At 42.1% G+C, this 23035-nt stretch overlaps 1 protein-coding gene across 2 annotated transcripts in view; it reads right to left on the reverse strand.

Moving 5' to 3' along the window:
- Positions 1-22790, reverse strand: part of LOC110162909 (wings apart-like protein homolog) — a 42342-nt gene extending 19552 nt beyond the window's left edge. Inside the window, exons 1-9 of one of the 2 annotated variants that reach the window (XM_055150620.1) lie at positions 22466-22790; positions 16468-16922; positions 10167-10195; positions 9580-10130; positions 8747-9005; positions 7627-7810; positions 7112-7239; positions 3337-3432; positions 447-659 (exon numbers count right to left, since the gene is read on the reverse strand). In XM_055150620.1, coding sequence (XP_055006595.1) covers positions 447-659; positions 3337-3432; positions 7112-7239; positions 7627-7810; positions 8747-9005; positions 9580-10130; positions 10167-10195; positions 16468-16900 — 1893 coding nt within the window. In that variant the 5' untranslated portion in view covers positions 16901-16922; positions 22466-22790. Of the gene's footprint in view, positions 1-446; positions 660-3336; positions 3433-7111; positions 7240-7626; positions 7811-8746; positions 9006-9579; positions 10196-16467; positions 16923-22465 lie in introns of both variants that reach the window. The other variant, XM_055150619.1, reaches the window with a different exon arrangement.
- Between the last annotated feature and the right edge of the window lie 245 nt (positions 22791-23035).

Here is a 23035-nt window from a genome sequence, read left to right on the forward strand (position 1 = left end):
CAAACAGCTGATGTGGATCTAGAGTCGTTATGTTTATATGTCGTAAAGTTGAATTTATTGATGCAGATTAGTGCAGATAGTAATAATAATGATGATCATTTTAATAGAAAAACGTTCATGATTAATCGATAATCGATCGTTAATTCTTCCGACAATTGATTCAGAAAATTTCATCGAATGCCCGTCCCTAGTTGGAATATAAACAAAAAGATACAAAAAGAGACATGATCCACTGTTCCACATCCTTATTGAAGTAGAACAGTGCCTCAAGCTTTGGATTAACTTTGTATTAACTTGAAAAATGAATAAATAAATAAAGTGCTATATACATAAACTTGAACTGAACTGAATCAATACCTGTGAAAAATGATTCTCTAGTTTGGACATTAGTTTTATTATGGATTATTATTTTCCCAGCTCTGGGTGAGAGGTTTGGGCGGACGTACCTCCTTGTGCTCCTTGTGGCAGCGCAGGGCGGTGACCGTGTCCTGACAGGGGTCTGCAGACACTTTCACACATTTGGAGACTTTGGGCGGAGGGGGCGGAGCCTTGAACACGCCGTCGTCTTTGGGCGGAGGCTCGGTGGGTTCACTACTGCTGCTGCTGCTGCTGCTGCTGCTGCTGCTGCTGCTGCTGCTGCTCGCTCCGGGCACCAAGCTCTGAGAAGAGACAGAGAGAGACAGAAATGATTTTTAAAAAGTGCACTACGGGACTTAATGGGTGGAGCGTCACCATGGAAACAGACATGTGACAGAAGTTCTCTAACAGATAATCCTGTGTTTCTATCAATTATCAGATCATCTTTCACTGTTTCCATCATCCATGTTCTTCCTCTTCTCTGGGTCTCGGGGGCATCAGTCTGAACAGAGACTCCCAGACTTCCTTCACCCCAGACACTTCCTCCAGCTCCTCCAGTGGGACCTGAGGTGTTCCCAGTCCAGTCCAGAGACATGGTCCCTCCAGTGTGTCCTGGGTCTTCCCCGGGGCCTCCTCCCGGTGGGACATGAACACCTCCTGAGGGAGGTGCCATTTGTTTTTTCTTACTCACTGCAAATTTCTCTGATCTGGCCAAGATTTTAAAACTTATATCAGGTTCTTCATCTTGATTTCACATTTATTTTCTACTTAATCATTCTGACACTGCTTCATTCTCGTCTAGAGGCTGTTTATTTTAAGAGAACTTGTCAAGTAAATTCTCTTGCTGCATGGATAATTTCACTACTTTCAAGTTTTACTTTTTACATTTTCTGATAGATTTAAGTGTTTATATCTTAAATTTTGGCCAAACTGGATAAAACACGTGTAATTGAGTAACCACAGGGGCAGACATGACTAATGCCAAACTGTGGAACATTCCAGTCAAAGCAAAATTACCCAGAGACACGTGGAAAAGCAAGTCGAGCGTGAAAAACAAGTGCCCGACATTAAACCGCACAAGTCTGACAGTTACACTGTTCACAAGAACATGATCAGTGAACAGGATTAGATCAGGGTTCATCTGTTTTGTCATCACAAAAACACATAAACACACATACGCGCACATACACACACACAAACAAACACACACAAACGCACGCACGCACACAAACAAACGCACGCACGCACGCACACAAACACACATACAAACGTGCGCACACACACACAAACACAAACACACCCCAACACACAAATGCACACACACACACAAACACACAAACACACACGCACACACGCAAACACACATACAAACATACAAACGCACACACACACAAACACACGCACGCACACACAAACACAAACACACACACACGCACACACGCATGCACACACACAAAAACAAACACACAAACGCACACAAACACACACACAAACATACACAAACACAAACACACAAATGCACACACAAACACAAACACACACAAACACACAAACACACACACACACACACACAAACACAACACACACTAGATGTGATTCACTAGAATCATTTGGATCATTTCAGTCCTGGAACCACAGGCCTGAACTGAACTGGAGGTAAAAGGATCTGTTCAATTCATGAAATGTATTTTACAAAATCAGAGACCAGGAACAAGTTGTAGTAAAAACAACAGAAGAGAGAAGAACAAACTGTTAACACTGTCACATATTTCACAGTTCTTCAGATAAACTAGAAACAACAGAACAGAACAAGTTGAACAAACTCTCCATCTCACTCCAAATCACTAAATCACTTCAAGTTCTTCATCCTCGTGTCACTTCTGAACAACTCGACCTCCGGAGGGAAACAGAGCGACGCAAACTCTTCTGTGTCGCTGTCGTCCAGAGTCGTGACTTGGACTCGAGTCATGACTTGAGTCACTATTTTTAGGTCTTGAGACTTGACTCGATAAAATGGACTAAGACTTGGGACTCGACCTGGACTTGAAGCTCATTGACCTGGGACTTGACTCGGACTTGAGGAACTGTGATTTGAGAAGCACTTTACAAATCTGAATTCTTTCAGTTCTGACCGTAATGATTCACTCGAAGATCTTGTCGAGACGTTTAAAAAGGAAAAACTTTCATTTCTACAACTCTTATATACTCTCTAAATACTTATATATACATTTACTATGATTTTTAAAGTACAATTTAGTTTAAAATTCACATAAACTGCAGAAATCTAAACTATATTTGGTAGTTTTTTGGTTTAAAGACTTGAAATGACTTGAAGCTCAAAGCAGACGACTTGGACTTGAGTTCGACTTGTGGCCCAGTGACTTGGACTTGCCTGTATTTGACTTGGGACTTGACTCAGACTTGAGGTCAAAGACTTGACACTTGTAAAACAAAGACTTAGTCCCACGTCTGCTGTGGTCAGACTCAGCATCAGTTCAGTTAGAATTATTCTGGTCTTTCTGAATCTCGACAGGTGGTTTCAGTGTCACTGAAGTCCAGACTTTGTCCATCATCCAGTGACTTCAGGAAAGTTTCACCGTGGACCTGCCCGGTTACTATGAAGCCGTGTTCTCCATCCCCGCTTTCCGCCAGTGCCTCTCAAGTTTCTCAGTCACTCCAAACTTTCTTTCTGTTGCTCGATTACCGTTTTCGGCTGAATATTTCACTATTTGCAGTGAGACAGCGGCTTTTTCTACAGGAGACATGCGCAGTAGAGTGAAGTGACAGTGGTACAGGAGGAACAGTCGTACCAGATCCTCACACACAAGACCAGAACCTCTCGCAGCTGTCAGACTGAAAGTTTTAATGTATAAGTCACAGTAAACACCCAAATCATGGAAAAAAAGTGCAACTTATAGTCCGAAAAATACAGTAATTATCAGTTTGAGTGTGATGTGTGAGTTGAAGAGCAGGACTGACCGGAGCAGACGGGGGTTTGCAGAGGAACGCCGGGGGAGGAGCCTCTTCACTGTCCACGGCCCAGTGTCGAGCGTTGTACACGGCTTTAGTGGGAGACTGGAACACAAACACACACAAAATATAAACAATAAACACACACATGAACAAAACACACAAAATATAAACAATAAACACACAAACAAACAAACAAACAAATGCACACATTAAACCAGGGTTTCTCAAATGTGGTACGAGCACGACTGGGGGAACGTGAGCCAGAGAACCAGGACTGAACCAGGACTAAACCAAGACTGAGCCAGGAACGAACCAAGACTGAACCAAGACTGAACCAGGACTGAACCAGAACCGAACCAGGACTGAACCAGGACCGAACCAGGACTACATCAGGACTGAACCAGCACTACATCAGGACTGAACCACTACTGAACCAAGACTGAACCAAGTCTGAACCAGGACTGAACCAGAACTGAAACAAGACTGAACCAAGACTGAACTAAGACTAAAACACAAAAAACAGAACTAATTCATTTCAAACTGTACTTTTCACAACTCTCAGACACCAGAGCTGACAACAACTAGCATGCCAACCTCACCCTTCCTGATTCTCTGACTCAAAAACTGGACTTATTTTGATCTCCGGAGCCATTTATGAAAAAAATACTTTAAGTCCTGACATGAGAGAATTAGGCCGGGGGTTTTTCATTTAGTTTTCGGCGTCCGGGGCCTCGGCAGCGCGCTCGGACTCCTCGCCGTGTCATAGATTATTGCTCTTTTGTCTGGCCGTCCCCCCCCCTGAGCGTCCTCGTCTCTCCTGCCAAACCCCGCTCCTCCTCTTTTGTTTTTCCTGATTAAACCCTGACGCCACACGCCACAGGTCCGAGTCTGAGCCAACGACGGTGCTGCCCACTGCTGGTCCCGGCCCACACACGGCACCGTCGCTGCCAAAACAGAGCGCCGGGTTTGAAGACGGAACACGAAAAGAAGAAAACATTTGACTGGAATTTGAATAAAAATGTAAAAAAAATAAATAAAAAAACCCCCGCAAAAACATAAACGAGTGTGATGGGGTAAAAAACTAGAGTCTAAACTAAAACAGGACTAAACCAGGACTAAACCAGGACTGACGCTGCATTTACACTTGTGTTAAAAATGGGACTAAACCGGGACTAAACCCAGAAATAAACCTGGACTAGACCAAGACTTAACCAGGACCAGAATGGGACCAAAACAGTTACACATCAGAATTAAATCGGGCTCAAACCAAGTGTGAACACAAACTAAACCAAAATAAAACCAGAATTGAACCGAGACTGAACCAGGCCTAAAACAGGTCTAAACCAGGACTGAACCAGGACTAAACAAAGGCTAAATCAGGACCAAATCAAGACAAAATCATGACAAAAGAGGAACTAAACCAGGACTAAACCAAGACTTAAACCAGAATTGAACCAGGACTGAACCAAGACTGAACCAGGACTAAACCAGGATAAAACCAGGACTAAACTAGGACTAAACCAGGACCAGAATTTAAGACCAAATCTGGACTACCTCAGCAAGAACCAACAGGATCACAAATCAAATCAGGACCAACCAAACCAAGACTAAACCAAAGAGGAACAAGGTAAACCAGAAGAAAAAACAGGACTGAACCAGGTCCTAACCAGGACCTAACCAAGATCTAACCAAGACCTAACCAAGACCTAACCAAGACCTAACCAAGATCTAACCAAGACCTAACCAAGACCTAACCAGGACCTAACCAAGACCTAACCAGGACCTAACCAAGACCTAACCAGGACTAAACCAAACTAAGGCTTACATAAACGTCACATTCGAAATGGTGCCAAACAGGGACTAAACCAAGATTAAACCAGGACTGAAAGAGGGCTGACCCAGGACCAAACCAAAACCAAACCAGATTCAAATTAAGCCCAAACCAAACCAGGATTAAACCAGGGCCAAACTAGGACCAAATTAAGCCCAAACCAAAACAGGATTAAACCAGGGCCAAACTAGGACCAAATCAAGACCAAATCAAGACAAAATCAAGACAAAATCATGACTGAACCAGGACAAAACCAGGACTAAAAACCAGGTCTAAACCAGGACCAAACCAGGACTAAACCAGTATTAGAGAGAGCAAACCCTGGCCTGTCGCCTCATTTGATCTTGGCTCGATTTTTAAACCCGACTTACCGCTCGCGGCTTTAAAACAAAAGCCGGACTCGCTCGGGGACCGTCTGAGACAAAAGGGGGATTCTGGAGATGAGCGAAAATAAACGAGACCTGAGCCAAATCTGGTCCCACCTGACGCCTCAGAGGTTCAAACGGAGCCCACTCGGGGGGTAAGAGCAGGGGCACGTCTCAGCCAGCCAGCAGGGGGCGGCGTGGGCGGGCGAGGGGGCGGCGTGGGCGGGCGTGGGGTTTGTTTGGCATGTTTTTACACTTTGGGCACTTCCTGCAGTTTTGGCAAATGTTGAAAAGATGAGGTCTGATCATAAAAAGCGTGAGGAGCATTCGACCGACACGAGGCCATTTCTGAACAAAACAAGAATCATTTTCATTTCTGATCGTCAACAAGAGCCTCAAAGTCGCCACGTTCACATGAGAGATTTAATTCTGAATAAAAATGAATTCCGCTTTAAAAAAGAACATGTGAACATTTAATTCCAAATGAAAATTATTTGGAATTAATCTTAATCCTGAAGTAAGTGTTTGTAAGTGAATTTCGTCCTGGATCATGTTTCTCGTTTATTCTTGTTAAAAATAATTCTGCTCGTTGGGTCGTTCTTCTGACGCGATCTGGCTCCACTTGTTTTCAAAATTCTGCAGTTTTTTTTTTTCTCAGCCTAAGGTAAAACAAGAAAACACTATTTCAGGTCTAAATCCTGACTAAATCTGCACTACTTCAGGACTACTTCAGGACTAAAGCAGGACTAAAGCAGGATTATTTCAGGACCATTTTCAGGACAATTTTGGGATTATTTCAGAATAATTTTCAGGATTAAATCAGGACTTTATCACTATATCTGGACTATTTCAGGACTACTTCAGGACTATTTTTAGGACTAAATCAGGACTATTTTAGGACTAAATCAGGACTATTTCAGGACTAAATCAGGATGATATTCTGGACTATTTCAGGACTATTTTTAGGACTAAATCAGGACTATTTTAGGACTAAATCAGGACTAAATTAGGACTATTTCAGGACTATATTCTGGACTATTTCAGGACTCTTTCACAGGACTAAATCAGGACTATTTCAGAACTAAATCAGGACTGTTTCAGGACTAAATTAGGTCTATTTCAGGACTATATTCTGGACTATTTCAGGACTCTTTCACAGGACTAAATCAGGACTATTTCAGAACTAAATCAGGACTGTTTCAGGACTAAATCAGGACTCTTTCACAGGACTATTTTAGGACTTAATTAGGACTATTTCAGAACTAAATCAGGACTGTTTCAGGACTAAATTAGGACTCTTTCAGGACTATATTCTGGACTAAATTAGGACTATTTCAGGACTATATTCTAGACTATTTCAGGACTCTTTCACAGGACTAAATCAGGACTATTTTAGGACTAAATCAGGACTATATCAGGACTAAAATGTAAACCAGGTCTAAGTCTGGATGAGTCACAACCATTAGGACTTTTGTAGATTAATGTTCTTCACACAAATAAATAAAAGAAACATCCTGACAGCGCCTGAGCTTCTCTCACTTTCACGTTTCGCTCTCAGACTAAAGACACGGCGGACTCCTCTGACCTTCTTGTGGGCGCTGAAGATCCTCCTGAAAGAGTCCGGGTTCTTCTCTGTGGTTTTACTCTGAGCAGGGGCTCGACGCGGAGCTCCAGCCAGAACCCTCAGGCCCTCCTCTGAGAAGTCCAGCACATCTGAGGGAGAACGGAGCAGACGAGGAGGTCAGAGGAGCAGACAAGAAGATTAGAGGAGCAGAGGAGAAGGTCAGCAGGAGGAGAAGTTCAGAGGGTTAGATCAGCAGAGGAGCAGAGGAGAGGGTCAAAGGGTTAGAGGAGCAAAGGAGAAGGTCAGCAGGAGGAGATGTTCAGAGGGTTAGATCAGCAGAGGAGCAGAGGAGAGGGTCAAAGGGTTAGAGGAGCAAAGGAGAAGGTCAGCAGGAGGAGAAGTTCAGAGGGTTAGATCAGCAGAGGAGCAGAGGAGAGGGTCAGAGGAGCAGAAGTTCAGAGGAGGAAAAGTTCAGAAGGTCAGAGAATCAGAGGGGAGGGTCAGATGTTCAGAGGGTCAGAGGAGATGTTCCGCACCTGTTCGTGTGTTACTGTTGTGTCGTTCTGAGTTCTTCTTGTTCTCCGCTGGTTTCTCTCTCGTCCACTCGTTCTTCTCTCGCTCGTTCTTCTCGTTCGTCTGAAATCTGTCCATTCTCTCCAAACGGTCGAATCTGTCGAAGGGGTCCTCCACCTCCTCCACCTCCTCCACCTCCTCACAGGGCTGTACGACACAAACCAGGACTGAACCAGGACCGAACCAGGACTAAACCAGGACTAAACCAGGACTGAACCAGGACAGAACCAGGACTGAACCAGGACTAAACCAGGACCAAACCAGGACCGAACCAGGACTAAACCAGGACTAAACCAGGACTAAACCAGGACAGAACCAGGACAGAACCAGGACCGAACCAGGACCGAACCAGGACTAAACCAGGACTAAACCAGGACTAAACCAGGACAGAACCAGGACTAAACCAGGACTGAACAAGGACTAAACCAGGACTAAACCAGGACTGAACCAGGACTAAACCAGGACTGAACCAGGACTAAACCAGGACTGAACCAGGACTAAACCAGGACTGAACAAGGACTAAACCAGGACTGAACAAGGACTAAACCAGGACTAAAGCAAAACTAAACCAGGAGTAAATCAGGACTAAACCAGGACTTAATCAGGATTAAATCAGGACTAAACCAAGACTAAACTAGGATTTAAAACAGGACTAAAAACAGGATTAAACAAAGACCAAACCAGGACTAAACCAGGACTTAATCAGGATTAAATCAGGACTAAACCAAGACTAAACTAGGATTTAAAACAGGACTAAAAACAGGATTAAACAAAGACCAAACCAGGACTAAACCAGGACTAAACCAGGACTTAATCAGGATTAAATCAGGACTAAACCAAGACTAAACTAGGATTTAAAACAGGACTAAAAACAGGATTAAACAAAGACCAAACCAGGACTAAACCAGGACTTAATCAGGATTAAATCAGGACTAAACCAAGACTAAACTAGGATTTAAAACAGGACTAAAAACAGGATTAAACAAAGACCAAACCAGGACTAAACCAGCTCTAGAGCAGGACCAAACCAGGACTAAACCAGGACTGAACCAGGACTAAACCAGGTCTAGAGCAGGACTTTACCTCCTCTTGCATCTCCTCTTCCTCCATGTTTGGTCTCATCTTGCGCTTGGCTTTCCTCCGCTCTTTGGCGCCCCCTTCCTCTCCGTCGCTGTCGCTCATGTCGTCGAAGCCGAAGTATTTGATTTTGTAATTGGACGCTCCGTCTGAGGGGGCGGGGCCGTCGGAGGGGGAGGAGCTGTTCTGGTTCTGACCCGAGTCGTCCTCGAACCCGAACAAGTCCGACCTGCTCTGCTTCTGTTTGGACTGAGGAGCCCCGAACCTGGACCAGAGAAAAAGAGTGACTCAGGGAAAGTAAAAGAGCAGCAGCTGGAGGAGGCACCGGCCGCGGCTCAGTTCTGTTTCCTCGCTTCCTTCTCCTTGATTCCTCTCCTCCAATCTGCGGGAAACGGGTGAGGAAGTCCCGCCCACAGAGGAGACACAGCGACACACCAAGGAGAGAGCATCTAAACTCCTCACTGAGACCAACAGAATTTGATTCTTTTCTCTGGTGTCTGCTCCTGAACTTCCCTCAGGTTTACTCGATCATTCTGTGTATTCTCACATTTAAACTCTAATCTCTGTGTTTTCTCACGTTTAAACTCTAAACTCTGTGTATTCTCACGTTTAAACTCTAAACTCTGTGTATTCTCACGTTTAAACTGTGTATTCTCACGTTTAAACTCTAAACTTTTTACATAGTTCATGTTTTCATTGTTGATTGGGTAAATTCTGTTTTAAATCTCTAAACAAAAGTCGACAGGATGTTTTGCGTGGATAATGATCCGTATCTGCGGTGCTGCGTGGTTTCGTTTACCCAGCATGCTTTGGGCCTCTCCACCTGCTCGTCGTCTCACCTGGAGTTGTGTTCCGTCTTCTTCCTCCACGGCACGTCGCCCGTGTCGCCCGCGACGCCTGCAGGGGGCGCCGTCTCTGTGGTCCGCTCCTGAATGGTCACGTTACACGCCGACATAGAGGAAGGATGCAGCACGGTGTAGTCCCGCCCCCTGCCCCCCGCGCCCACCGTTTTACTTTCACTTTCACTTTTAAGCGTCTCAAACACAGAGTCGTTAGTGTCTTTGTTTTTAACGGGTCTCCTGTAAGTCCGGCACACCGTGTTTCTGACCAGCGTGGACGAATACTCCGAACTGTCCGAGGTGAGGGTCTGCGGCGGCGACGGCGGTTTCTCGTAACCCGTCGACGCCCACAGGGAAGGGGTGGTGTGCCGCGGCTCCTGATTGGCCGAGGGGGAGGGCGGGCGCAGTCCGAAGATGGCGTCCCATTGGTCGGGGGCGGAGGAGGAGGCGGGGTCAGCTTTGGGGCCCGTTTTTAAAGTGGTAGTTTGAGCCAAAGGTTTGCGGTCGCTCTCGGACGCGTTCTGGTACCACGAGTAACTGAGCTGAGGGTCCGAGGACGGGTACGAGGACGGGTACGAGGACGGGTACGAGGACGGGTACGACCACTGAGGCTTCCCTGAAAACAGAGACAGTGTGATTAAAAACAGGGTCCGTTAGGGCTGGGCGATATGGATCAAAAAATATATCTGGATATATTTCGCTATATCTCGATATACGATATATATCTCGATATCTGTACAGGAAAAATAACCAACTAAAACTGTAAACTGCAAAAACAAATCTGCCAAATTCCACAATGTCTTTTTTTGTGTAAGTGTAAGAGGTCAGCAGTTCATATAGAACATTTAAGATTACAAAAAACCCTAATTACATAAATAATAATTTAACTGTAAAATCAAAAAAAATATAATACATATTTCATTCTTTTCATTCATAAATAAAACAACTCAACACAAGCTCATCTTTGCATTAACTCCAGAACCATAATCATAACCATGAGCTCCTTCAGCAGAAGCAGCTCAGGATGTTCTTATTTCAACAGATCCATGTTCTTATCCAGCGTCAGGATCTGAGGTTTCCCACAATCCACTGCAGATCAAACCCAACAACACTATTGTACAAGGTACACTGCAACAGATTATTAATTAAAATCTTTTAATCTTTTCAAATTTTTTTTGTTTTGTTTTGAAACTTAAAAAGTGCATGGCTCATTTGCATAAACAGTTCACTCCACGTGCCGCTCCTGCGGTTCAACTTCTTTTGGACTAAAGGTGGAACATGAGGATGTGCTGCTGCTGCTGCTGGTGGTTTTGTCTGTAAATGGTGGAAAAGTTCTGTGGCGCTAGAAGCTTCTCACTGGCAACAACTTTCACACTCACAGCGACAGTGACGAGTGAATGAGACACGAGCGAATGAAATCAGGGAGGCGACGACAGAGAAAACAAGCAAAGCGGCGAAATCAGAATTGAATATAAGCTTTATATCGATATATACGATACGTCAGAATTCATATCGAGTTAAAAAAATATCTCGATATATTTTAAATATCTCGATATATTTAAAATATCGAGATATCGCCCATCCCTAGCGTCGGGACTAACGGCTTTGAAAAGGAACTAAATATCGAGCTTTGAGGACAGGACACCCTGCTCCACGGGCTCAGGGTTCTCTCAGGGGAGGAATTAGATCACAAGTCCTAGTCCTGGTACAGTCCTCGGTCCAGTCCTCGGCTCAGTCCTGGGTCCAGTCCTCGGTTCAGTCCTCAGTCCAGTCCTCCGTTCAGTCCTCCATTCAGTCCTCGGTCCAGTCCAATACTCGGTCCAGTCCTCGGTCCAGTCCTCGGTCCAGTCCTCGGTCCAGTCCTCGGTCCAGTTCTCGGTCCAGTCCTCGGTCCAGTCCTCGGTCCAGTCCTCGGTCCAGTCCAGGTTCAGTCCTCGGTCCAGTCCACAATCAAACATCCCAGGGCTGCACTTTAAAAACGTCGTTCATGTATTTGTGACCTCGAGGCTCGATGACCGTACGTCTCTGTGAGCTGCACTGACCAGGCCCGCCTCAGACGCCTGTTCTTAATCCCTGCACTGGCTCCCTGTACATTTTAGAATCCATTTAAAACATTTGAATAATTGTTTTTAAGAATTTGTGGTCACCTTAAATGTGGCAGAAGCTTTTTGTTCCTACATGAACCGTTGACCTCTTGTACTTAAATAAAAAAAGACCTTGTGGAATTTGACGTATTTGTTTTTGTAGTAGTTTTAGGGGGTTATTTTTCCTGTACACAAATCGAGGTATATTATTGTATATCGAGATGTAACAAAATCTAAGCAGATATATATTTTGCTCCATATGGCCCGGCTCTAGCGTGGGGGTCTTGTATTAAGCAGTTCAGATTTCAGTCTCTCTCAAATATTAACACTCCTTTTAAACATGTTTAAAAAGTTAAAACATAAATTGCAAATATAACCACAGAGTTCTTCAGAAAAAGTACATTTGATATTTTTCCAAACGTGCTCAGTCCTGATTTGGTAAAATGAGTCAGATCTGAAACTGCAGTGGAACCTTTTCAAAAACACCCCTGAACATTTGATGAAAAAAAAAAAAAAAAAAAAGACCCTAACCACGTCTTTGTTTTTATGAAGATGCCACTTCCTGTTTCCTCTGGTCTGACCTTCTCTTCACTCGAGAGCTCTACAAAAAAACTGCAAGGTTAACCACAATCAAATCACACTCAAAACTTGAATGGATGCGATTGGCAAATCACAAAATCTCCTGATCTGTTTTGCATCAAAGCGTTGAACCCTGCGGTTTAGATCTGAACAGGTTCTGAAATGTGATCCTCGTGTTTGTGTCACTTCAGATTTCACTCTGTCAGTGTTTAAAATGTGAACTTTGATCAGAATCTTATTATTAAAACGTAAATAACAAATGTTTATCAGCTCTACAACAGAGTCCTGCGGTGATCAGTAGGGGTGTGCAAAAATATTGAAATATCGTTATATCGTATCGTTTAATGTAATGATACAGTACCGATATCGTGGGCTGCTGTATCAATATATCGCGTATCGAGTATTTTTCGTGTATTTTACTAAAGTATTTTGTTACAGCTACAGTTTTGTTGTTTGTTTAGTGGAAGGAAACTCATTCACACGGCAAAAAGGTTCGTTAAAATGAAAAATAAGAACATTTGACTTTATCTGAGTCGACTCTACCAGTTTTTCTAAGTTCAAGCGACATTCGATTTTTTATTTTAAGGGTTGTTGTTTTTCATATTTTAAGAACAAAAAAATCGTGTTCCGCTGATGGATAATTTAACTTGTCAAGTGGAATTTACTCAAATCACGACAAAACTTTCTCAATTCAAGTCATCTTAACTTGGCTAGATTAAATTTTTTGCAATGCATGCGACACATTTGACATTTTCACAGTTTTAGAGGATTCAAATGTTTTTGTTTCATATTCACTTTGCACAAGAAGAAGTGGTTTAACTAAGACTTTTAGTGTCACAGCCACGATTTAGCCTTTATTTTTATTGAACGGTATCGAATCAATTTGAAACATATCGTATCGAATCGTAAGTTCACTGTATCGAAATATGTATCGTATCGAGGCCTGTGTATCGAGGTATGTATCGTATTGGCATCTTCTTATTGATACCCAACCCTCGACACTGTCATTAAATTAACTATTCTCGAACTTTTTTCACGAATAAACAGCGTGGGACTTTAAATGAAACCCAACAGTGTGATGTGTGAGTGGTTTTGTTTGTTTGTTCACGGTGACTCTGGGTGTGTTCAGTTGTGGCGTGTAGGGAGGGTGTGTCTGGGACCAACGGATTGTCGGCGTGTTCGCAGTGACTCAGTTGTTAATCTGTTTTTATTATGATTTTAAAGTATTTCTTATTCTGTAAAGCACTTTGAATTACTTTGTGTACGAAAATAAACTTGCCTTGCGTCTACGTGGCACATTGCACTCGCTTTTTTCGGTTTGTTCCTCCGTTCCGTTCCTCGTCGGCGTGGAGTGATGAGTGTCTGTGGGTGTGTTTCGTTGTGCGGCCGCTGTCTGCTCCGTGTGTGTTTGTGTGTTCTGTGTGTGTTTGTGTGTTCTGTGTGTGTTCTGTGTGTGTTTGTGTGTTCTGTGTGTGTTCTGTGTGTTTGTGTGTTCTGTGTGTGTGTGTGTGTGTTGTGTGTGTTCTGTGTGGGTTTGTGTGTTCTGTGTGTGTTTGTGTGTGTGTGTGTGTGTTCTGTGTGTTTGTGTGTTCTGTGTGTGTTTGTGTGTGTTTGTGTGTTCTGTGTGTGTTGTGTGTGTTCTGTGTGGTTTGTGTGTGTTCTGTGTGGGTTTGTGTGTTCTGTGTGTGTTCTGTGTGTGTTCTGTGTGTGTGTGTCTGTGTGTGTTTGTGTGTTTGTGTGTTCTGTGTGTGTTTGTGTGTTCTGTGTGGGTTTGTGTGTTCTGTGTGTGTTCTGTGTGTGTTCTGTGTGTGTTCTGTGTGTGTTCTGTGTGTTCTGTGTTCTGTGTGTGTGTGTGTGTGTTCTGTGTGTGTCTGTGTGTGTTGTGTGTGTGTTCTGTGTGTGTGTTTGTGTGTTCTGTGTGTGTGTGTTCTGTGTGTTCTGTGTGTGTGTGTGTGTTCTGTGTGTGTGTGTGTGTTCTGTGTGTGTGTGTTCTGTGTGTGTTCTGTGTGTGTGTGTTCTGTGTGTGTGTGTGTGTTTGTGTGTTCTGTGTGTGTGTTCTGTGTGTGTGTGTTCTGTGTGTGTGTGTGTGTGTTCTGTGTGTGTTTGTGTGTTCTGTGTGGTGTTTGTGTGTTCTGTGTGTGTTGTGTGTGTTCTGTGTGTGTTCTGTGTGTGTCTGTGTGTGTGTGTGTGTGTGTTCTGTGTGTGTTCTGTGTGTGTGTGTTCTGTGTGTGTGTTTTGTGTGTTCTGTGTGTGTTTGTGTGTGTGTGTTCTGTGTGTGTTCTGTGTGTGTGTGTGTTGTGTGTGTTCTGTGTGTGTTTGTGTGTTCTGTGTGTGTGTGTGTTGTGTGTGTTCTGTGTGTGTGTGTTCTGTGTGTGTTGTGTGTGTTCTGTGTGTGTTTTGTGTGTGTGTGTTGTGTGTTCTGTGTGTGTTTTGTGTGTTCTGTGTGTGTTTTGTGTGTTGTGTGTGTGTGTTTGTGTGTTTGTGTGTGTGTGTGTGTTTGTGTGTTCTGTGTGGGTTTGTGTGTTCTGTGTGTGTTCTGTGTGTTCTGTGTGTGTTTGTGTGTTCTGTGTGTGTTCTGTGTGTGTGTGTGTGTTTGTGTGTTCTGTGTGTGTTTGTGTGTTCTGTGTGTGTTTGTGTGTTCTGTGTGTGTTTGTGTGTTCTGTGTGTGTTTGTGTGTTCTGTGTGTGTTGTGTGTGTTCTGTGTGTGTTTGTGTGTTCTGTGTGTGTTGTGTGTGTTTGTGTGTGTTGTGTGTTGTGTGTGTTCTGTGTGTGTCTGTGTGTGTTCTGTGTGTGTTCTGTGTGTGTGTTTGTGTGTTCTGTGTGTGTTCTGTGTTGTGTTCTGTGTGTTTGTGTGTGTGTGTGTGTGTGTGTGTTCTGTGTGTTGTGTGTGTTTTTGTGTGTTTGTGTGTTGTGTGTGTGTTCTGTGTGTGTTCTGTGTGTGTGTTCTGTGTGTGTGTGTTCTGTGTGTGTGTGTTTGTGTGTTCCTGTGTGGTGTGTTCTGTGTGTGTGTGTGTTCTGTGTGTGTTTGTGTGTTCTGTGTGTGTTCTGTGTGTGTGTGTTCTGTGTGTGTGTGTTGTGTGTGTGTGTGTGTTCTGTGTGTGTGTTCCGTGGGTGGTGTGTGTTTGTAGTTTACTGAAGTCGTGCTGGGACACCTGAGTGGATTCATGTATGGGGAGCTCTGGATTGCAGCGCGTGGTCACTTTTTGATGGGATTGGAGGCTTCAGAGTGCGTCTAATAGCCCGGAAAATACGGTAATCAAAGTACAAATTGAGTAACTGTATTCGGTTACAGTTACTGTTTCAGTGAGTGGTAATTGGATTACAGTTACTTTGCTGAAATAAATGGATTACGAGGCGGTATTTTCCTGTTTTCACATTTTGTGCTACATCCCATTTATTTATTTATTTATTTTTATTTCCGTAATTCCACTCATTGCCGGAAACCAACACAGAACGCGGCAGTAAGAGCGATGTAAACGTCATGTTCACGTTGGCGGCGTCAGTCACACAGTGGACGAGGTCGAAGAGCCAGTAGAACAGAGGCAGCAGTGCACAGGGAAAAACACATTCAAGTCTTGGAAATTCATCTCCTGACATGAGATATAAAAGAAAATAACAAATATAAAATCTCCTACAACTTAAATGGTCCTGGTCAAGCAGAAGTAAACAACAAGGCCAAAAATTCAAGTTAATGCATCTGATATAAAAATGTATTGAACAGATACATATGTACTCTAGTTTATGAAACTGTTGACCTTTTTTCTGTTCCATTTTTGGTTCTAAAGTTCCATACATTTTAAACAGACCATGTATGAAACATGGAACAAAAATTATTTCCCACATTTCAAAGACCTGCAAATCATGTATCACAGCCACGATTTAGCCTTTATTTTTTACTGAACAGTATCGAATCGATATGAAATATATCATATCGAATCGAAAGTGCACTGTATCGAGATATGTATCGTATCGTGGCCTGTGTATCGAGGTATGTATCGTATCGACAACTTCTTAATGATACCCAGTCCTACCTGAGACACACAGAAACACAAACACACACACACACACACACACACACACACACACACAAACACACACAAACTGTCATTGAGACTGTCATTAAAAGATCAGATACAGGAGCAAAGGGGCCAAAAAATCTGATTTGAGTCACTTGAGTCTGAACGTGGCCTTATAGTCTAGAAAACACGGTACTTTTAGTTCTTACCTAAACTTGCAGAGCTGCTGTTGATCCTCTGGTCTCCTCTGTCTCTGTCTGCCCACGATGACGTAGCCGTGGTCGTGTTCGTGTTCGAGATTCCCATGACACTCTCCCAGCTCGGCGTAAGCGACGTGGCCCCCGCTCCCGTCTGCTTCTCCTGTTTCTCCGGCGTCTTCACTCTGGACGAGACGGGCTTGGACTCCTCGTCGCTGTCGAACCCGAACGGATCGTCGTCTCCTCCGGCTCGCGGGCGCTTGCAGACCTCGGCGCAGGCTTCGTTCTTGGGTCCGGCGCCGCGCTTCGACGCCACTTTGGCCTTGTATTTGGTGTCTCCCCATTTGGTGCTGAGGGTCCCGCGTTTGGTGGACAGAACCTCGTCGAACTTGGACGCGCCATCGCCTCCTTTACGGCTGTAGGTTTTACCGAATCTGGAGGTCATTGTGGCATCTGGCTCATATTCTCTGAAACAAAAACACTGAAGTTAACCATGACATAACAGGACTGAAAAATTAATACAACACTTCCAGAACTGTGGGCGTTTTGTTGATTCAGTCTGTCAGTGGTGTCTTAGTTGACCAAAATGAGTATAAGTTGACCAATAATTTTATTTAAATGAAGATTTCTATGGAACAACAGCAGAAAGGAGAAGTGTGTGAGCTGAAGTTTTACTATTTTTTGTATTTCTCTGTAAAAAAGTCAGATTAAACTCATGATTCAGTGTTGAGTCTGTCTTTAGATAATATAAATAATTAAATTTCTTTGTACTTTTCTGCATAAATAGTAGTTTTCTGATCTATCACAGAGATCTGTAAGGATGTAATGATCCCAAAAATCCTTACAAAACTGTGAATATGCTACTTTTTCCTCATAAAAGCCTTGGAAACGTCGTGAAAAGTCTTTGGTGCTGTTATAATATGAAGAATTCCGATGTAAAAGTGCTTAATATCAGTTATTTCTTCATGTAGTCTGCACTGACACAGCAAAGGATCATGGTCTACGTAGTTCCTTCTGTTTTTTAGCTACTGCTGCACCAAGTTCATTGAAGAAAGACATTAAAATCACCATAATTATTAATTTAAGCAAACAGACTTGTAATTCGATATATTGTGAGAGTTTTGACGATACAATCACGATATTTCGGTTATAGTTACGTGCCTACAAATGTGTAAGAGTTTTGAGTACAGTGACCAGAATTTCAAAATAAAAAACTGTGACATCCCCATGTTCTTGTTTTTTTGTGAAATTATTGCATAATTAAGGAAAACTGTGATGCAGAGCTCATTCATGACTAATATTTTCTTTGTGTTTTGGTCGTTTTTAAGCAGCTTTTCTGTATTTTACCAAAACAAATGTCAGTTTATGTTTCTCTTTACTGTTGGCAGGATGAGACTGGTCAAAAATAGAGACACCTGGGACATTTCTTGTGTAAAACTGGGACAAATCAGTGGTTTTGGATAAATCCGCTGGGACAGGGAACACTGGACTCAAAACTGGGACTGTAAATTGGTAAACAGGGACTGATCTCGGTCTTTAATCCTAAAAGAATATATTTAGTCGACTACAGACGTACATGACACTAACTTTGGTGATACAGTTTTGATAAATCATCATCAATCATCATTTGCAGTTAGTCCAGAATTCTGCTGCGCGTCTTTTAACGGGGAGCAAAAAGTGCCATCGCATTACCCCAGTTCTTACGTCGCTGCACTGGCTTCCTGTTAATTTTAGAATTGATTTTAAGGTTTTATTATTTGTTTTTAAAGCTTTGAATGTTCTGGCCCCATGTTACATCTCTGACCTCATCCAGATTTACACCCCCGCACGCTCTGAGGTCTGAGGTCCAGCTCCAGCTCGTGGTGCCTAAAACGAGACTTGAAGCCTGGAGGACAGGACCTTCTCCGTGACCGAACCCAACTCTGGCTTTTAATACCGGATGAGTTGTGCGGTCCTCTGGATTTTATTTTTTTTATTTGTTTTATTTTTATTTATTTAATTTTTTTTTAATTATTATTTAAATTTTTTATTTTTTTTATATAAATTTTATTTTTTATGTATTGCTTTTATTATTTTTGTTCATTGATTTTATTATTTTTTTATTTATTGATTCTATTAGTTTCCTCTTGTTTTTTTGTTTGTTTATTTTTTTTAAGTTGCTGTGTGAAGCACTTTGGAAACTGTTCTGTGTATAAAATGTGCTCTACAAATAAAGTTGGATGGGATGAGATAAATTTGGCTGCTGTATCATTGTATAACATTTATGGAGTAGAACGAGATATAATTTTCGAGACTGGATCTACGAGAACGAGATTTTTACATTTATTGTAAATAAATTTTGTAATTGCCTTCACCGTTTTTGATTTTACTGTATTTAACATTTTTGCTGTAGCACAAATTTTTGTGACTACAGCTTCTCAAAAAACTGAAAAAATCTCGCTGGTACTTAACTTTTTATCGAATCCAAATGTAAAAACATGGGGGATTTTTTTTTTTCTCATGTGTGCACCGTCTCACCACAGTTTGGTCACACGAGATCTAATCCCATCCCCAATAACAGTATTTTTTGGTAAATTTCACTAAAGTAATATATAACAGCTCTACAATTTTATTATTTTTGTTTTTGTTCAGAATATAACGTGGAATATATCGATTATCACATCTATCGCCAAGTCATATTATTGTATCGGGAGCTGCATATTGAGTATTGTATCATATCATGAGGGGATTAGAGCCAAACTTGACAATCAAAAGGATTTTACCGCAGTTCAGAGCTCATTTTATCCATTCTAATCAGTTAAATCTTGTAACTGTAATGCACTGTGGCATTTTTACAACTTAAATATGTCGGCGTTTGCTAACAAAACTTTAAAACGGGAATTTCAGAGGCGTTTTCTTAATTCCGGTGTTGAAAAATAGGAATTAGAAAGTCAAACATTGCATCAGGATTTCCAAACCCTGGACATACAGTGAGGTTAGGTCTGTGTTTACTAGTTTGGCTCAGAGATGTTGACAGGTGAAAAACTACAACTCCCATTTGTCAAATAACTCATCTCAGCCTCCATGTGCCTAAAAAACACTGTTACTGAGACTTTTCTACATGATAAAAACATTTAAATTCGGTGAAGGTCTTTTTGTGACCAGGGTTCAACACCAAATCTCCAAATGCCCCCAATGCCGACCATCTCAGATCTGACCAACAGCACAAGTGTAAAAGTCCAGATTCTACAAGGACATTTGCCAAATTTTAACCCTTGAAAATCTGAAAGACCGACCATAAATATTGTCAGGGAGAAGTTGACAATATATTTTTTAATGACAAAACTATAAAGAATTGGGAGATAAAATTTGGGACTTTTCTTGTTGGAAAGTTTGTGAACCTCCTAGAATTTTTTTCAGTCAAATCTGAGATGGTCGAGCGGAGGCGTTTGGAGATTTAGCGTGTAATGACCCAAATAACTCATCAAACACCGGTGTGGTGAAGGATTTTGACCCCGTGGTGAAGTGACCCCTATACTGGTCTGTTGACCCCCTATGAAAATCTGTATTTTATTAATAAACAACTTGAATTCTACAGAAAAACTTTGAATATTAATACTATATCTGCAAATTAAAACATATTGACATATTTAAAAGTGTTTTTTGAAGAACTCAGATGCATTTTTTATGTCGATTATAACTTTTGAATGTTAAAAATGACTTAGTTGTTTAAACATATTTGACTGAAAATGAGATAAGTCGTTATTAATGAGTTACGTAATTAAAGTGATGTATAATGATTTGGAATCTTGTTAAAATAGACAGAGCAGATCAGTTGAGTAGTTAAACAGGGGAAACCTGTGACTACAGTAATCTGACCCCCCGATATGTTTATTATAGTTCTGATGATGTAAAGTAAGAAGTCATGTTAGTTGAATATTGACAACAATCAATTATATATAAAAAAGGTCAAAATCCTATGACTATAGTAATCTGACCCCCAATATGTTTATTATAACACAGGCATGTCCAAACTATGGCCCGTGGGCCAAATGCGGCCCTCGGACAAATTTTTCTTGGCCCTCAGGGTTCCAGGTGACTTGGCCCAAATTACCTTACATAAATTAAAAATGTACTTTTTATTGCAAGGTTGTTGTTTTTTTTAAATCTACCTTGATAAAGCAAATATTGAATATTTAGTGTGTGGTTTTAAGGATCTTAGCGTGAATAAAGACTAATGGCTCATTCTAATGTGTTAAACATGCACATATTTCAATTATTCCCTGTACTGAGCACCAGTCTACGACCCTCGATCAGCCCTCTGCTTCATCTGTGTTTAGAAATGTGACCCTTGATGAAAAAAGTTTGGACCCTCCTATTATAACAGAACATGACTAAATTCAAGGTCATTATTCTTACAAACCATTGCCTAAATTGACATTATGATTAAGTATAACCTGAACAGAGCGAACTAAAAACCAGAACGATGTAAAATACAATATAAAAAGTGACAGGATTTCTATGTATATGCAATTTTAACAATATATTATATTTACACAAAATACCAAGTCATTCTCCATCAAAACATTCCTTCAAATACCTTAAAAGAAAGTGAATATAATAATGACATGAGAAATAATGATCAGATAAGAAACGACTAAAGAAAAAAGTAAGAGGAGTCTAAATCCTATGGGGGGGTCACTTTACTATAGCGCTATGTTCACCCCGGGGTGAAAGTCCTCTCTCACATCAGCTCGAACGTCCCCTGGGCTTGAAACTCATTCTCTCGGCTTGAACATCCCCCTCCTCCCTCCAGGCGCCCCCTTCTCTTGGGCGGCACATGGGTACCTGCTGTGCCCGGGAGAGGGGGGAATGTTAAGGCTGGCGAGAAAATCAGCTTCTATATGGTAATAAAATAAAATGTGAATGAACCAGACCAAACGTGGGGCCTCGTTTATCTCATTTTACTGATCTCCCCAAAGCGACACACATTTTTTCAGTTTGTAATATCAACATAATCCTCATTTGCTCATAGAAGTTTACTGTGAAATCATATTTTAAATATTTTTTTCTTGTTTCCCATGTCCTAGAGCTTCTGTAACAGTAGATTTGGGAAGAAAAGCTACAGAATTTGTTCAAAAATCATCCCTGAAACATGTCACATAAAATCCTCAAGTAGTTGCAGCACAGTTGAGACCACTTTTTTTTTTTTTTTTTGGTATGTATGAACAAATGTGTTGAGATATATTTTAACTTGCGTATGTACAAAACATATAATGACAAAAGAGGTTTATTGTTTTTTTTTATGTATATAGATGAACTGATTTAGTTTCAAAAAAGGTACAATTGAGTGGGACTTTCCAGCTGGTTCCCAAATCATCTCATCCTCCATCTGCCTAAAAAACGCTCTTACTGAGATTTTTCTTGATTCTAAGACGTTTAAATTTGGTGAAGGCCTTTTTGTTCCCAAGCCACTAGGCCTGAACCTTGAAAACCACACGCAGCAAATCATAACAAACCAACAAAAATGTGCAAAAAAGTTACACTAAAAACACAAAATCCTCTAAAAACGTGAATAAATACTCGTTTAAGTGACAGAACAATGATGTTACATTTCCTCTACCAGCGCGCCAAAAGCCTGGAGAGATATTTACAAAGACAGAGCAGATAATAATCTCCCATTTTGAGTTGTTTGGATGCATTTTGACGAGATTCTGCTAATACTAGCCGCAAATTAAAGCTCATAAGTTCTTAAAACTCACTCCGTTTGCTGCCGGAACATGGTTTAGAAATAAATAACAACTTAAACGTTGATTTAAGCCGGGATATGCTGATTATAAAGTCAAATTAAACATTTTCAGGACGTAAATACAGAAGTTTTAGCAGTTAGCATTAGCGCTGTAGCAAAATGAGCTAAATGCTAACAATAACTAGCACCAGGCTCCGCTCAAAGAGACGCGCAAAACACAGACAAAAAAAGCGCCGTTTTTAATAAAACTGCACATTTAGAAACAGGGAAGTGGACTCTTACTTGGTGCATTAAAGAACCGGTCCGAATAAACCCCGATTCCCAACCGGGCCTGGACAATTACCGACTTTATCCGAACCAAACCGAACCGAGCCGAGCGCGTCCGAAGCCAGCGCGCTACAAACAAGGCCCCAAACTGCGCGTCCGGCTCACAGAGGCGCTTCGACGGCCGCAGGGAGGCGCTGAACCGCGGGGACACAGGGCAGGACCGGCTCTACAGCTCCATCGGGCCGAACCGGGTCGTGTCGGGACAAACAGCGGAGCGAGTGTTTCTGTCGGAGCCGCGACTCACACAACAAGCGCTGACTGAGGCGGCGGAAGTGAGAGCGGAGCGGGACACGAGAGGACACCTGCAGGCGGGGAGGGACACCTGCAGGCGGGGAGGGACACCTGCAGGCGGGGAGGGACACCTGCAGGCGGGGAGGGACAGGGCAGAGACACTGGTGACCAGTGTTGGGGAGTAACAGATTACATGTACATGTACAGTGCATAATTTTCTTTAATCATACACATTTCACAATGTTGTTTTTACCAACCACTACAAACCAGAGATGTCCCAGTTTTGTTTTTATT

This window comes from Boleophthalmus pectinirostris, unplaced genomic scaffold (assembly GCF_026225935.1).
Source record: "Boleophthalmus pectinirostris isolate CB_2022bp ecotype Guang Dong unplaced genomic scaffold, ASM2622593v1 HiC_scaffold_14, whole genome shotgun sequence".
NCBI lineage: Eukaryota > Metazoa > Chordata > Actinopteri > Gobiiformes > Gobiidae > Boleophthalmus > Boleophthalmus pectinirostris.